Below are 17,343 nucleotides of genomic sequence, written 5' to 3'. Positions count from 1 at the left end.
TGAAATGTTACAAAAGGAGTTGCAAAAGGATATGCAACAAAATAATGAAATATTACAAAGGGAATTGCAACAAAATAATGAAAATCTGGAAGAGAAGTTTCAAGCCATTCGAAATGAATTACAGCAGCATAATGTTAGGTTTAACGGCCGGCTTGATCATATTGAACATTCGTTACAAGATGTTGCCCAAACTTGTCAAAATGTTAGCAGTGAGTTGAGGTGTAAATTGGATGAAGGTATTAGTACAATGCATGTCGAAGTTTCAGTTATTCAAGAACAAATGAAGAGTCATGACGGAAAGTTGGCAAGGTTGGAAGTCTGCAATGATGAAATTATGGAGAAATTTACTCAACATGAGGTTAGGTTTGAAACATTAAATGCGGAATTAGATAGAATGAAGGTAGTTCAGACTGCTACATGTAGCTCTGAAACCTTGGTAAATGACCTTAGAGATAGGGTTATTTCTTTGGAGCAAGGCAATGCCATCAGCAACAGTGTTGCTAACGAAACTTTCAATGGAGGACGAGAACTGAGCGAAGAGGATGGAAATAGTAAACAAACTGAGTATGTAGCTTGTCAAACAAATAATGCAAATTCAAATCGAAGATCACGAAATGTTAAATTTCGGGCTAGTGACAAACGTGGTGTTGGTTCTTCGGGTTATGATTCATCTGATATTGATGTACCTGTAATTACTAAACGTAAATCAGGTCAGAACGCTACTTCTTTTGGAACTGATTTTACCTATAGGCTTTCCAATACATCTTATTTGTGGGATCCTCCATCACGTAACGAATCACCTGCTCATTTCACTACACATCCGTTGGCCAATAGGGACCTCGCACTTTCGGAGAATGCATATAGAGTGCATTACAATGAACCTTGTTCTACTAACCATTATGGTTATGGAAGTCCTCTGAATGCCAGTTTTCATAATGAAACTCAGTGTTGTACAACGAAAGCTTATTCAAATAATCCAATTTCACAAATGTATTTTCAGCATATACCTTCATGTGAGAAGCCATTATATACTGTAGCTGGTAATACAAATACTACAACTTCAATGAGTCCGATGTTTTGTAATCAAAATTACATTCCCAGAAATGACATTTTGAATAATCCAATTAACATTGCTTCTAAGAATTCTGAGTCTCCAAATTTTGAATCAAACCAGTTTTGTAAACCTGCGCGTGCAGAATGTAATACAAATATTTCTGCAAGAAACCCATTTGGAGAATGCCCGGGTAAAGTTATTCGTGTAAATGAGCTAAGCCAGTTACCACGTTTTGGAGGTGACGTCTCGAAACAATCAGCTAGGGAGTTTATAGACCAGCTGACAACAATGTTAAATTTGATTGGTGTATCTTCTCAATATCGCCTGCAAGTTATTCACAAATGTTTCTACAATACTGCAGCGTATTGGTTCAATAGTGAAAGACGGAATTTCTCATCATATGATGAATTTGTGTGCAAGTTTCTTGAACAATTTGCTTCGAATGATTTGTTAGAAAGCCAACTGACAGTTTTGCGTTCTCGTAAATACAACACATCTTCTGGTTTATCATTAGAAGCGTACGCATTGAAGGTATATTCATCTTATTGCAACCTTGTAGAAAAGCCTAAACAAGCTGAGATAATAAGAGTAATTCTGAAGCAATTGCCAGAAACAGTTTCTAAGAATGTGGGTTGCCACGAAATTTCCAACCTTAAACAATTAACACAAAAACTCAGGGCAATAGACTTATATTCTAGTGATAAAACCAAATCTTTGTCACTACCTGGTGATTATATAAGTGGGGAGTACAACTCGAATAGGTTCGAAAAATCTAGGCATTTTGTAAGGCAAGTGTCTATGGAAAATAAGTCATGCAGCGATTCATCTACCCAAACAGTAGCTTCAGAGAGACTTATGGGCCAACCAGCTGCTAGGAATCCCAGAAACAACTATAGGCAATCTGGAGCTAACCAAGAGAGCTATAGGCGACAAGGTAACGATCGAAGTTTGTACTTTCATAATAACAATCGAAGAACAAACACTCAAGGGAACGCTAGTAATGGCAATAATACAGATGCACCTAGATACAACAGGAATAGAAGATTTCAAAGTCCGACCAATACAGAATTGCGAGGTGACTCCATTAACACTAACTCAGAGATTTCAGCAAGGAACAATGGAAATTTCCGAAATGGAATGAATTGCAATGACATTAGTTTAAATCAAGAATATTCCTCAGTAACTAATGCTACTAGTGGGAGCCCTCAGAAAACATTAAACAACTAAGGCGGGGAAATGCGCTCCAATTCGCCCTGCCAAAGGATGACCACATGGAGCTTACTTGTAATTATGATCCTTACCTTTTGCATGTTAAGTCTTGTCTCGGTGACTTTAATAGAGTTAAATATTTAGGCGTTGATAAAGAAGATGTTTTACCTGTTGCATTTTTGCTGGAGTGGTTTGATTCAGAGCCTGAGTGGACTGTTACAGATAAAGGAACTCCTACACCTTTACTTGAAGCACCAGAAATACAGGGAAGAATTTGTGACTTGTTTCTTAATTGTTTAATTGACACTGGTAGTCAATGTAATTTGTTGGATTACAAGGTTTGGATCACTCTAAGTTCTTTATTGCCAAGTATAAAGCTGGAACCAATAGAAGGAATTCAGTTGGCTTGTTTCGCTGGTGAGCAACGTATAAAAGTTGTGGGTTTTAAATATGTCATTATGCAGTTGGGAGATGAATTTTTCCACGTGGGTTTATATGTAGTTAAACAATTACATGCCGATTTGATCTTGGGAGCACCATTTTTGTGGCAGTATAAGGCTATAATTAATTATCGTATGTCTACTGTTGAACTAATTCATTCAAGTGGTAAGGAAGTATCAGCTCCTTTTGTTCCGAGTTCCACAAATAATACTTGCTCGCAAAATTCCGTAATTGAATCTTGTAAAACTTTGACATTTGAATCTTCTCATGTTGATGATTCTGCTTATCTAGCTTCTGAAGAACATATCCATAAGAAAGTTTATGGCAACGAATATTGTGAAGCTCAAGTTAATCATTTAATTTATTGCTCAAATACCAAATGTATCATTTAATATTTGCGTTACTTACAAATATTGCTTTAAAGGAAGTAATGAACAATTTTGTGAACTTGGCGTCTTTAGATGGACCAAAGATAAAATGTAGATCTAATTTGCAAAATATCAAACTGTTACGCAACACTAATGAAGAATGTGCAAGGGTAAAAGCGTAGTTTAGAATTGATTATCATTCTTTGAAAGATTTGTTATAGTATTAAATGTTGTTTTGAATGATGAATATTTTAAAGTTATGTAACTGTTCGATGTGTATATTTAAAATCTTGTATCTTTTTAAGCCATCAAAGTATGATGTCTATATTTTCTTCACCCCAGGAGGGGAGGTTATTGTGACTGTCATCTTTTTATAACATTCACAATTAAGTAATATAAAAATCTTTGATAAGAAGAAAGACATTTCATTATCACTGTTACTGTTCTAACTATGTATTATGGGATATAGTGTAATATATCAATTCGTAAGTAGATTTCTGTATTTTCTTTCATAAAACAAATAATATAATTTTACTAGTTGCTAATACAAAAATAACAGCAACAAATGCCAGTGATTTCTTCTTCGATCTTCTGTTTCAGTTAAGTGAATGTTGCAGGACGTGTGCTGTACACTTTGCTTTTGAGATGTCCCCACAGAAAGAAATCGCAAACACTGAGATCAGGGGATCTTGGAGTCCATGGAATGTCACCGTTACATGAATTGACCCACCTTGTAAACAATTTGCGAATGTCCTTCATCAACTGTCGAGCACTATGTGACATGGCTCCGTCATGCTGAAACCACATGTTTTCCATCTCAAGATGTACATCCTGCAACTTCGGTGCAAAGAAATTTTCAAGCATAGCAACATACCGAGCCGATGTCACTGTCGTTGGAGTGCCCTCCTCACTTTAAAAATAATAAGGGCTGATGACACCATGATATGACACTGCACATCATACTGTAACCTTGGTGCTATGTAATGGATGCTCGTGATGCTGACAAGGATTTTCCTGTACCCAGTAATGGAAATTCTGCCGCTAAGGTGGAAATAGGTTTCACCTGACATCCACAAATTAAAAAAATTGGCATCCTCGTTAACCTTAGCCAACACCAGTTCGCAAAAACCCTTACACAACACAGGGTCGTGAGGATGTAATTCCTGCACAATCTGTAACTTACAGGGGTGTAACTAACTCATGCATTGTTCTTTGTATGCTTCTTCAACTCAACTGTAGCGCTGATGCATGTTGTCGAACGGAGCAGCAAGGGCTCCTCTCAATGACAAATCGAACTGATTCCATATTCTTTGGGTTACGTACCGTTTGAATGCCACTTGGGGCTTCTTCTTCAAGGCTGTACCAGTTTCTTTGAAATTGCACACCCAGGTTGTAATCGCGTGAGCAGATGGGACATGACTATGACATCGTAGGTGCCGAAATATCCTTTGCACTGCAGCACACTATCACCGTTCTTATAAAATGCATTCACAGCGACCGCACGTTCCGCACCACTCCAATGCACCATCATGACTAAATGCAAAGCCTTCTCAATGATATCGCATTGGTCCCAAACAAATGCCGGTGCTACAGTGTTGCTAATCCTAGATTGAAAGTGTCCCTGTTCCCTGCGCCACCTTGTACAACCCATTTTAAAAATTTTGATGGTAAATTTTGCTGTATAATTTGCTTTCAGAAATGTATTCAAACACTTCAATGAATGTGAATGCCATGGATTTGGATATGAGAGGTTCCATAAACAACATCAGGAGGATGATGATGTCTCTCTTCCAACGCTTTGTTCTGACGGAAACTGTGTTAAGGAACTTGCAGGCAAGCAAGGACATGTCTGCTGATGAGAAGCGACAAGCCATGTTGTACTGTTTCAAAATAGCAGCCAACATCCTTCTGTACATTCACAATATATCTTTCACTCAAAAATCTTCCAGAACGCAAGAGGATATGGTGCTTTCCCTTGGCGTAACAGATTCACTTGGAATTGAGAGCAGGGGAAAAGGTATGTATTTATTTATCCATAACACTTTTTTCTTTGTAACTAACTAACTAACTAACTCCCTAGCCTTCTTAAACCCGAAGGTTCATGGCTGCAGCAACATAGGCCTTCCATCTTTCCCTATCTTCAGCAAGATCTATATACTCTTTTCCATCCCTACCGATTTCTCTTAGGTCCATCTCAATGTTGTCCCTCCATCTTCGTCTTGGCCTTCCTACAGGTCTCTTACCATCAGGTTTCCCAACAAGAATCCTGTAAACTCCTCTTTCCTCTCCCATTCGTGCCACATGGCCTGCCCACCTAAGTCTTCTTGATTTAATTATTCTAATAATATCAGGACATGAATACAAATTATGTAGTTCTAAATTATGTAACCTTCTCCACTCACCTGTCTCCTCATCCCTTTTAGGTCCAAAGATTTTCCTAAGGATCTTATTTTCAAATACCCTCAATTTCTGTTCCTCTTTCAATGTAAGGGACCAAGTTTCACATCCATATAATACTACAGGCTAAATTACTGTTTTATATATTTTAACTTTTAGTTTCTTAGATATTAAACGAGAAGACAAAAGTTTATGAAGAGAGTAGTAACATGCATTTCCTGAATTAAGCCTACTTTTTATTTCCTCTTTAATATAATTTTCATTTGTTAATATTACTCCTAAGTATTTGAATTTGGAGACTGGTTCAAACGAGTTGTTATCAATAATTAGATTTTGTTTATTACATAACACTTGGTTTCGGCCTGTAAGCATATATTTAGTTTTGTCTTTGTTAACTTCCAAACCTATCTCTTTAGCAGTTTTGAAAAATATTTTAGCATTATTCTTAATTGTATTCACATCATCCCCTAGTAAGTCTACATCATCTGCATATGCTAACAACTGAGTCGCACCATTTAATTTTAGTCCTTCTTTAGTCTCTTTTACCTTCCTAACAGCATATTCCAGGGCAAAATTAAAGAGCAATGGAGATAATGCATCTCCTTGTTTTAACCCATCATGAATTGTAAATTTGTCAGACATATTAATACCCACACGAATTTTACTTTCTGTTTCACTGGTGCATATTTTTATCATACTAACAAGCTTCTTAGGTATTCCAAACTCTACTAATATATTATATAATTTATCTCTTTTGACCGAATCATATGCTTTTTTGAAATCAATGAATAGCTGATGGACATTTTGATTATATTCCCATTTTTTTTCAAGTGTCTGTCTGATGTGAAAAATTTGATCTCTAGTTGATCTGTTACGTTTAAATCCACATTGATAATCACCTATAATTTCATTAGCATATGGGGTTAGTCTTGTTAAAATAATGTTAGACAATATTTTATATGTTGTTGAGAGTAGAGACATTCCACGGTAATTATTGCAGTTCATTTTATCACCTTTTTTAAACACAGGAACAATTATGGATTCTTTCCACTGTTGAGGGATTTCTTCTTTATTCCATATTAAACAAATTAATTTATGAATTTGACATATTAATGAATTTCCACCATATTTAATTAACTCAGCTGGTATTAAATCAATGCCAGGTGCTTTGTTATTCTTTAGCCTTTTAATTGCATCTTTAACTTCAGTCAAGTTAGGTTCTGGAACTAAAGGTTCTGCTGTGTGGACTTCATTTACTTCTGATTTATCTCCTACATGGACATTTAAAAGGTCATTAAAGTAGTTCTTCCATCTATTTAGAATATCGCTTGGGTCAGCTACAAAATCACCGTCTTTATCTTTTATCAAGTTTACTTTAGGTTGCAACCCCTTTCTAAACTCATTTACACCTTTATATAAATCTCTGATATTTTTATTTTTGCTGTTTGTTTCAATTTCGTTAATTTTACTTTTCAAGTAATCTCTTTTTTTACTTCTAAACGTGCGTTTAACTTCTCGCTTTATTCTATTATAATTGTTTAGATTTGTATCATCAGAGTTATTTAACCACCTAAGTCTAGCCTGATTTCTTATTTCTATTAGATTATGACATTCATTATCAAACCATGGCTTACTTTTTCTCGGTTTATGGTATCCTATACTTTCTTTAGCTGCTGATTCTATTGCATTACGTATGTGCTCCCAATTCTTATTTACGTCTGTTTCATTTATATTTTCATCATCATTTAAATCCTGCAAAACATCAAATCTATTTGACAGTTTAATTTGGTAATCTTTCTTAATTCTTTCATCAGTAAACTTTCCTGTATCAAATTTTAGAACTTTTAGATTTTGTTGCTTATGATTTATCACTGAGAGTCTTTCTCTTAATTTAGCAATTACTAAATAATGGTCACTGGCACAGTCAGCACCTCTATGTGTACGAACGTCAATTATACTAGTATGCCTTCTCTTATCAATGAGAATATGATCTATCTGATTATGAGTTTTACCATCTTTGTAAACTTGGACTTAATACAGGGTGTCTACAAATGATTGGAACTGATTCAAACATTATTTGTAACTATAGTATTATATGTAATTTGTTCGAATGCGATGTTAGAGTACAAGTATCTAACAATGTTTTGTTTCTTGTTGCATGTGTTGTACAACAGGTTGTGCAATTATACGTAAAAAAGGTCTTCTACATGACACACAAGTTACGTGTAAAAAACCCATAAAATATGTATAAAACGTAAAATATGTAAGGAACTAGAATCAATTGAAAAAAAACATGGTTTTAGCGATGGTTATTGTTATGTATGGCAGTTGGCAGTGGTAAAAAACAAAAAAAAAACTTTCCTTCCGAATTTGTAGATGCTCTTGTATTGGAATTTTATAAACTGCCATATTCACATTCACGTCATAATTAGAATATGCAAGTGTACAATACGCATGGAAAAGGAATTCGAAGCTGTTACTAACACTTTTAAATCCAATCAAATAAATAAATCTTTAATCGTTATGTTATAAATATAAGTACTAATTCAAGACACATATATCAAAAGGTTTCTCAATTTTTAAAAATATGTGAAAGAACAGTTATACTTTTAAAAATCTGTTAGTGTGAATAAGGGCATGGGTTTGCTCTATAACGTTTGTCTTAGTGACACGGTGAACAGGCACAATGTGCGAATCTGGGGAACAAAAAAAAACATTACATCGTTCAGTACATTGATATGCTACATCGCGCTTGGGAGGAACTGATTATGGAGTTGATGTTTACAGAATCACAAAGGGAGAACATATCGAACACTTGTAATGAAACTTGTTGATGTTTCTCTACAAAACTGTAAAGTTACTTCATAATACGTTCAATAATACATGTACAGGAACATCATGAAACTGCTCCAATCATTTGTAGACACCTTGTAGAAATAATTTCTTTGCAGTAGAAAGCAACTTTGAAATTCAACTTCCAGTATAGTTATACATATGATGTTGTATAAATAATAATTTTTGCAGAAGGGACAGATTAACTGGCTATTCATACTGGCGTATTAGTCACATCAGTGTATTAATTTTTGGTAAAATTGCCGGTAATTTTATCCTTGTGATATTTCTATAAATCACCTGTAATTTAGATAGAATCCTACCATTACCTTATAATTGTAATGGACGTAAAGACAAAATTCATGTACCCTGGATCAGTAATGTTATTGATAATTTTACCCAAAAGTGATAAGTGTTACACCGATATTTGGCTATATGTATTGGCTAGTGCTGCTATAGTATCGATTAATCTGTGGTGCCCCTATTTATAATAAAGGATATTGGACAATGTTCGGTTCATGATTTAAATATGTTGATGAAACCAAGGAATGTGTACATTTCCAATGTATTTAGTATGGACAGAACAGATTAATCCACACTCTGTCAGTATCTGATGATATAGGCATATTGGTTTGTCAGTTTACTGGTAACATTATCGATAATTTTACTGATCCAATATATCTATAAATATCTTACAATTTATTGCAATATTCTGCCAATTTGTTATGATCTTTATGAATATAAATATACACACTCCATGTCCTACTTCTCTTAAATGTAACTCTCTAAATATGCAGCTTCTTTTACATTGCAGTCATGTGCTAACAAATATTTATTAACAATTTGAATGGACCATTTACATTCTTCAAGGATCATTTAGAATTTTATATTGGATCGGTAGAATATCGGTATCGGTAAATTTGATATTGGTACTGTGTCGGAATCGACATCTCTAATTGGGCCATCTCTAATTTATTTCCTTTCTACATTTACTAAAATTTTTAAACACAGTAGGAAAGTGATGTAGAAGTTGAAAATTTTAAGACTTTGTTGCATATTATTACACGTAGTTTTTAAAATTATACGTTTGTTTTCTTGCAGATTCATTTCAAGGATCGCCTGACCTAGGATTGCTTCTTCATCAGCTGGCTCAGTGTGTGTCGCATCATCGGAAACAGAAATCAAATCTTGACAAGCTACAGAACAAGTTGGCCAGTCTTCCACAGATGAACACTCAAGAGTTAAAAGAGGTACATTAGATCTCTGCTTACTCTTTCTTATGTATTTTAACATTGTCTGGAATAGTCGGGGAATTTCACTTCACACACACATACGAGGGCTATTTTTTTTTCAACCTCCGATATAGCATAAAATCAAAACCACAGTGAATAGCAAAATGGGTTTATTGACAAAAGTTACGTACGTGTATAATCTACTTTTCAACGTAATCAACGAGAAGATTCAGACATTTATCGAACTGATGCACCAGCTTTCCAATACCCTCTGCCAAAAAAGGTGCCGCCTGTCTGTAGAGACAGGTCTGCACAGTGTCCCGAATCTCCTCATTGGTGTGGAAGTGCCGTCCTCCCAACAACTTCTTCATGTCAACCAGTAACACACCTCGCACTTGGCGGGAGAGTTGATAGTAGCAGACATTTCTACGTGCGCGTTGCTCAGCTTCAACTGAAGCATTGGTCTTGGCAGTGGAGGTGGAGTGGACGCCAATCACACTGCCTGATGCCCTGCTTCCTAGTGCTTCACAGGCCACCTGGCAGCGCCATCGGAGGTTGAAAAAAAATAGCCCTCGTACATACAGTGAAACACAGATTTTATGTTTTCTCACCGAAACATACAATTGCATTCTTTTGAGAAGTTTTATCAATATAAGGAGTATTAATACATATATGGAGCACTTGATTGCAATTTATTCTTTAGCTCAACGATAACATTGCACACTATGAGCAGTAATTGTAGTTTCAATTAGACTTCTATGGAATTTTTGCAATACATAAAACAACGAACATTGAATTACTTTTGGATCAAGACATGTTTTTATGTACACATTTTTTAAACTATGTACTTGCAAGGTCTGTGATATTACAATTTCTTCGATTACGATTTTTGAAAATCATTTCTGAGGTAAAGGTTCTACTCAAATCATGTTTGAATGTGACACTTGAGTGTGACATCTTCTCACTTGCAATTATTTCATACGAGTCTTTTATAACACGGGTTTGTCTACAACAAAAAAAGGATACGTGATACCAAGATTTTACATTTTCCTGCATTTTAAGTAGGACTGAGCAGATACCGATGCCGATGTATCGGTATTGGCCAATACCAGTGGTATCGGTATCAGAAAGTATCAGTTGGAATTCATCTACTGATACCAGCCGATACTTTTACGATACTTTTACAGCATATCGGTATTTTCACTGCGACCGTAAAATTGCCTTGCTACACTTTCGCGGAGTCTAATTATCCTGGAAACTATGCAAAATTCAAACTTTCTTTTTATTTTGCACCAGTTTTGCATAAATTGCGATTACATAACATCTACCTAGGTAGATGTTGATGTAATTCATGAATATTCTGAAGCAAATTTATTGGTAATTCATGCATACAATTGGAGAAGAATATTTACACACAAATATTGGTTAATATTTTGAACAAATTTTAATTATTGCATATTTCAAGTATTGGTATCAGTATCGGTGGGGATCAGTAAGAGTATCGGCATCGATATCCGTATCAGTTGAAAGTGGTATCGGCTCGGCTCTAATTTTAAGTTTCTTCGGCTTGGTCCTCTGAAAAACTTATAATCGAGGATTCATTGTATCAACATACAAGGGCTGGATAAAAAGTAGCGGCAACACTGTCACATGTGATTATGTGAGCCACAGGGTTGAGTAGCAGATAACGGAAGGTTAGATGAGAAAGTGTGGCAAGTAGGAATGTCTGTGTGCAATTCTGCAGATACTGCAGTGTCATGAAGGAGAGTACAAGCAAGCAATCAAACAATATGTTCATGAAACAGGAACATTGTGCTGAATCAGAATTGAAGTGTCACGTAATTGGAGTGCAGAAGAAGGTTGTCAGGGACTGCGTGAGGCATGTGGTGATGCAGTGCTCCTGTACACCTTTACCCCACACTCAGGAATGCCATCATCCTGCATGACAAGGCAACTCTGTGATGGCTCCTGTGTTAACGGGCAATGGGAGGAACTGGAACACCTGCCGCATTCACCTGATATCAATCCATGCGATTATGATCTCTTTGCAAAAATAAAAGAACCACTTCACATGAAGTATTATGCTAGAGAAGCCATCATCCGTGTAATAGGACAACATGCACTGATGGTATATGACGCCTTTCACTAGTGTGGCAGAATGTGGTTGACATAGGGGGGTAAGGGGGATTATATTGAATCAGTGTAACTGGTGTTTCCTCTGCCATTGAAGCTTCATACGAATTATAGCAGTATTGCCACTATATTTTATCCAGACCTTGTATATACAAATGATGTCTAGTAAACCAGCTTAAAATCGAGAAACATAATGTGTAAAATTGTGATATATACAGTGGAACCTCGATTTTATGTTTTTCATGGGACCAAACTAAAAACTTAAAATGAGGGAAAATGTAAAATCGAGGATAATTTCTTAACGTTTTCCTATGTTGGGACCATCAAGGTTGAATGTATAAAGCGGAAAATGAAAATTGAGGAACATAAAATCGGGATTCTGTAGAATTGAGGCTGAGCAAAAGCACAGCATGGCAAATCTTACACAAGGATATGGAATTCCATCTGTACAAACTTGTGATCGTGCAGAAGTTACCCAAAGAAGATTATCCATAATGTTCAGCCATGAAAATGCAATCTTAATGATGGTTGCAGCTGACATTACGTGTAATGCTGTCACCCTATGCCGAGCCCAGCTGAGGCGATCCAAACCGTGCTGAAAATGGCATGGCTGAAGGAGTTCAATGCCACCTACTTTCATCTCTACCCCCTATCCCTGCTTTGAGATCCTCATTTGAAAACCGTCCATTTCCCATGATGTACCCTGTATATTTGTATGTTTGTGTGTGGATGGTGAGAGGCACTAATATGTATGGTTGAAATAAGAGACTACATCGGCTTGTAACCTTTAATTTTTGGAAAGTTCACCTTGAAAACCGGGAATTCTACTTGAATATTTTCATGGTCCTAGAGGGGCCACCCTGAAGTAAAATATAAATTCAGCATGGTCTGATGGTATTTAAGGGTTAATATTGTTGCATCAGTATAAGCTCTGCCATAATTTTAATCTTGTTATGTAAAGGCTATTTCATAAAGTGCGGAGGTTTTAAATCGCTTGTCATTTTTTTGTTTGAGGGTTGGCAACACTGTTCTTATTTTCGTTATCTCTTATCATTCCAATTATTAATTGAGCAATTTTTTTCAGATGTTCATTTGAGTTGCCACGGAGCGGTTCACTATCGAGCAACGCGTCGTTATTTTGGAAAAAAAAAAAAAAAAAAAAAAAAAAAATACAGAAATGTGGAGTGCTATGCAGAGACAGTTCGTAAACTGTTGACTATGCAGTAGCTATGCATTGTTTGCTTAACAGATGGTTATTCCTGGCACCCCGACAACAATAGAAAAGTACGGGAAATCACATATTCACGGTATCGTTCTTCCAGAGAGGCCACTTCCTGTTTCTGTAATGTGTTTTCAAAATAGTGAACCGCTGCATGGCAACTCAACTCATCTGAAAGAAAGAAAAATAATAATTGCTCAATTAATAATGAGAATGATAAGAGATAACGAAAGTGATGAGAACAGTGTTGCCAACCTTCAAACAAAAAAATGACGACCTGCGCACTTTATGAAACACCCTTTAGTTATGCACTCGATTATTTTATCCTCTTTCAAGTTCATCTATGTTAGTGTTGTATCAGTTTCATCTGTGATCAGCAAAGGGAGTTATGAGTATTAATATTGTAATGCCATTCTTTTTTAAAAGTTCTTGCCAGAGGAAACCAGCCCTACCACCTCAGTAAGTGACTGCAAGAGAATAGCTGCTCATCATCTGGAAAGGATTGTCTCTGGATACAAGGCCGAATTGGAGTGTTGCTCATTCATCATAGAAATGTCCGTGTACCTGCTGTGGTTCCACCTCGATTTCTACATGAGACGAGCTCTTCCTAAAACTAAACTAGAGCTTTCAGTTTTTGAGAGTAAGTTTTTTTTTCCATATTGTTTTTTCTACAACGGTGATATCCTAATATTGGGCCATCGACCCACTGTACCCCCTCGAGAATTATGTCAATTTTTTTTTAATTGACTGATATGAATGTTTTACGTAATATGAAAGTGATTCCAGCATTAGGAAAGCACAAATAACGGAGATATTTAATCCCAAAGAATGACCCACGTAAGTTAAAATCTGCAATTTTGGAGTATTTTTGCTGCTTTTTGTTCTTAAAAACTGTTTGTATGTACACTAAAATAGCGAAAGAACAAGTCGAAAATAACTATTAAAACTTCCTAGCAATCCTAACCTAACTACGTAAAGTTATAGCTGCTGTTGTGGAAAGTCCTTTTGGGTGCTATATTCACTTGTGCAAAGCCTTCGGGCTATTCTGCTACATGATAAAATAACACTCTAAGGTAACAGATGTACTTTACTTCATAATAACACATTTCCAGAAGGAGAAATCAACAGAAAATGTTTATAAACAAAATCTTCATAAACCATGCAAAATATTTCACTTTCTCCAGGAGGTACAGAGGGTCAAGGGTATTTAAGTTGCCACTACATATCTTATGTAAGCCATTGCATTCAAAGAAAAAGAGCCAAAATTGACCTCAACCTTTCCAATTTAGATTAATCAAAGAATATACTTTTCTAATATACGAGGGGATATTCAAAAAGTAAGTTACACCTGAACCATGCTCCTGCACTAAAAGCAATATAATAATCATGCTTTGTGGCAACACTGTAAGCAAGGTTTTCTTCCCACACCCAAAACAGCCATGCTGGTTTAGTATGTGAGTAGTCACCATGTGACTGCTTTGTATTGAGTGAGGTGTTCTCTGTCGTCAGATTTTTGTGGCCACATTCCTAAATTGTTGAGGTGTATGGTGAGGATGTAATGTCATGCCCCATGATCGCAGAATGGTGCCAAATGTTCAAAGAGAGAAGAATCAACATGAACGACGAACCACATGTTGGGCAGCCTGCAACTGTGAACTGTGTGAATGCAATCATTCTTGTCAACCGTCGCATGAATATAAATGAGATTGCAAGTGAACTGAACCGTGTGACTAACACCTTTTCGGTCCTCTCAAACAAGACCTAGGAGGTCAGGGTTTCACGTCAGATGAGGAAGTGCAGGAAACAGTGTCGAAGTGGTTGAAAAAAATTGCATGAAATTTTTACACACAAGGAATCAAAAAACTGGTCACTCGATACGAAAAGTGCTTCGATTGATTGATTTGCTGTTATTTAAGTCCACTTTATGCACAGTAAGGCTAATCGGGACTGGACATACAGTTTAAAGTGGCATCCGAACCACTATGTGCACCACCGGGAATCGAACCCTGGGACCCCTTGATTATTTTATACAGGGGTGTGTAACTTACTTTTTGATTTACCCTCGTACTTGTGTAGAAGCATCTTGTGAAATGCCTGCTAGTTTTTGCATTAGAAGGTTGAAATAGTTTAAAGTGTTATTGCATTTATATTTAGTTTTTCAGCAAATACTATCTAATGTATTAATTACAGAAAGGTCATACTAAGGGCTCGTTTTGAAGAGAATAATTGCTACGTACCAAGCTACCAAAAGTTTGAAATTTTTAATTTTAAAAAATTTAACATAGTCTTCTGTTGCCTATCTTTGGATACCTTCTCTGGGTATTCCGAAAATTTGATGAGGATTTAATATTTCATAACTGCAAGAAATTAATGTTTGAGTGTGGGTATCTTAAAATTCTCCTTGAAGTTAAATGTTAATGAGGTTCATTTACGCAAAAAGGTATCTTCAAATCATAGGCATGTGCACACCCTTTGATTAGGAGTGCAAAAGCCTTGAAAGTTCAGCTGGAAAAAGAAAAACTACTGGTACATTCCATGTCACTACCTTTCAAACTCTCCACGCTTTCCAGAGTGCATGAGAGTAGTGAACCAAAAATGACGTCAAATTCGGTGAAATCTGGAAAACTTCATACTGAAACAAATTAAGACTAGATTAAGATAGCACACGTTTATTAGGAAAAAGAGTGCTGATGGTGAATAAATCACAGAAGATATGTAGAAGCATCACGAATGTTACATTTTTTACCTTAACTACATCTAAATTTGCATCTACAGTATGAATTTAAGTGATATTCTTTTGTAAACATATTGAATATTGTGAATGGATGCTTTCCTGCATGTTGCAGCAAAACCCCGTATAAAACCCCTAGGGTTTTGGGATCGAACTTCGGCTATGCCAGCCTAATGCTACTCACTTGGATTGTGGGAGAGGTACATTATGGCTTGGAGTAAAACCCCTGAGAAACAAAGGTAACACGTAAACAAGCAAAGGGGCTCGCCCCTGTAAAATAAGGAGAACACTTAAACATTCGATTTTAACCTTTCGACTGACTGGTCTGGCAGGGTTATGAGTTCAATAGAGAAGGAATAAAGGAATGTTCGTTTACCTCTGGTGTCTTGTAGAGATGTTCGTCTCGTTGATTGAGTAGACAAGGCTCGGTCCTAAAAAAAAAAACTTCTTTCGGGAACGCAAGTCTCGTGATAACTCCTTTACGTATCGATCGATAACCAGACTATTAATTCGAGACAAGAACTGTTCACGCAACAACTTTCCAATTACAACTGGGGCTCTGAGAAATGTTCTTGCGATCTATTTAAGGGAGAATCAAATTTCCGATCGTTAAAGCTGTTGGGGGAGTTCCGTCTTGTCGGTAACCATGCTTTTTGCATATAGTTGAGTTTACTTATTTTCATACAATTTCCTGTTGATTCCCGTGTCAGTGGAGTTTTCAGATCCACTGCAGGTTGCCAGTGTAATGTGCTTTTAAGAAGCTACTTCCAGCACTTCAGCTAGACCCCTTGGCAAAGAGATTAGTCTATCGAGTTATGACGTCAGGGGTCCCGGGTTTGAGTCACGCCTTCGGCGTGATACAACGCGGACACATGGTTTGATGCATCAGCATACTTTATTTCACTGTGTATGAAAGAGAAAAAGCTGTACTTTTAAAAATTTTAACAGTTTATGCCTGCATCCAGTTTATTCGCCCTCCGTGAAACAAAATCGATGTGGTATTCCGCACTATTGCGTACAGAATGGATATGAATCAGAACAAGTTTCAAAGCAGATGATGCAATTTTGATTCACCAGTTGCACCAGCTCTGGAGGCTGGTGTAAAATGATGATGTAATGGTTTAACCTGGGGAAAGCTTTTATGCACAGTGGTGAAATACGAAAAGCCGATGTGTTCATCAGCGGTGAAAGCACCCCCTTAATTAATGTGTACAAAACAGGGGCATACCTAGCAGGGTTACCCGGGGTGTTCTTTTTTCAGGGGGGGGAAACACTCAAAAGTGTGTTTTTCATGAACTTTTGCAAATTATTCCATTAAATTCTCATGAGGCTCAACGATTGAGAACAGTTTTAAAAAACTTAAAAAATAAAGAGCTTAGCAGAACTTATAATAATCCAAATAATTACAGTACAAGTCACAAAGTACATATTTTCAGAATGTGGTTGAACAGAGCTTATAATTTTGAAAAATAAGTGTGACAGCACTTTCGTTATCAGCCACTTCCTTATGTGCGGATCCATAGTTTAATCTGTAATAATAATCAATTGACACAGTAAAGTTTTGCATTATAAAACGTGCAAGGGAGAATTGAGTTTATTATATTGGAAGTCTGAATTTCATTTGTGTTTATGCTTTTGATTGTGTGGAAGAAGCATTAAACTCTTTGACTCATATGGAGTAATTAAATCAAAACATCTTTTAAATGAGCCGCTGTAGTCTAGTCAGT

The 17,343-nt window shown here is 36.3% G+C and overlaps 1 protein-coding gene across 1 annotated transcript in view; it reads left to right on the top strand.

The window, feature by feature from the left end:
* LOC145981192 (nuclear pore complex protein Nup205-like) overlaps positions 1-17,343 on the top strand; it is a 241,218-nt gene that overhangs the window by 207,131 nt on the left and 16,744 nt on the right. The window contains exons 29-31 of the mRNA XM_083114313.1: positions 4,769-5,089; positions 9,403-9,551; positions 13,312-13,525. Of these exons, the coding sequence (XP_082970439.1) occupies positions 4,769-5,089; positions 9,403-9,551; positions 13,312-13,525 (684 nt within the window). The remainder of the gene's footprint in view (positions 1-4,768; positions 5,090-9,402; positions 9,552-13,311; positions 13,526-17,343) is intronic.

This window comes from Lepisma saccharinum, chromosome 29, assembly GCF_977018435.1.
Source record: "Lepisma saccharinum chromosome 29, izLepSacc3.1, whole genome shotgun sequence".
Taxonomy (NCBI): Eukaryota; Metazoa; Arthropoda; class Insecta; order Zygentoma; family Lepismatidae; genus Lepisma; species Lepisma saccharinum.
This window is presented reverse-complemented; position numbering and strand designations above follow the sequence as displayed.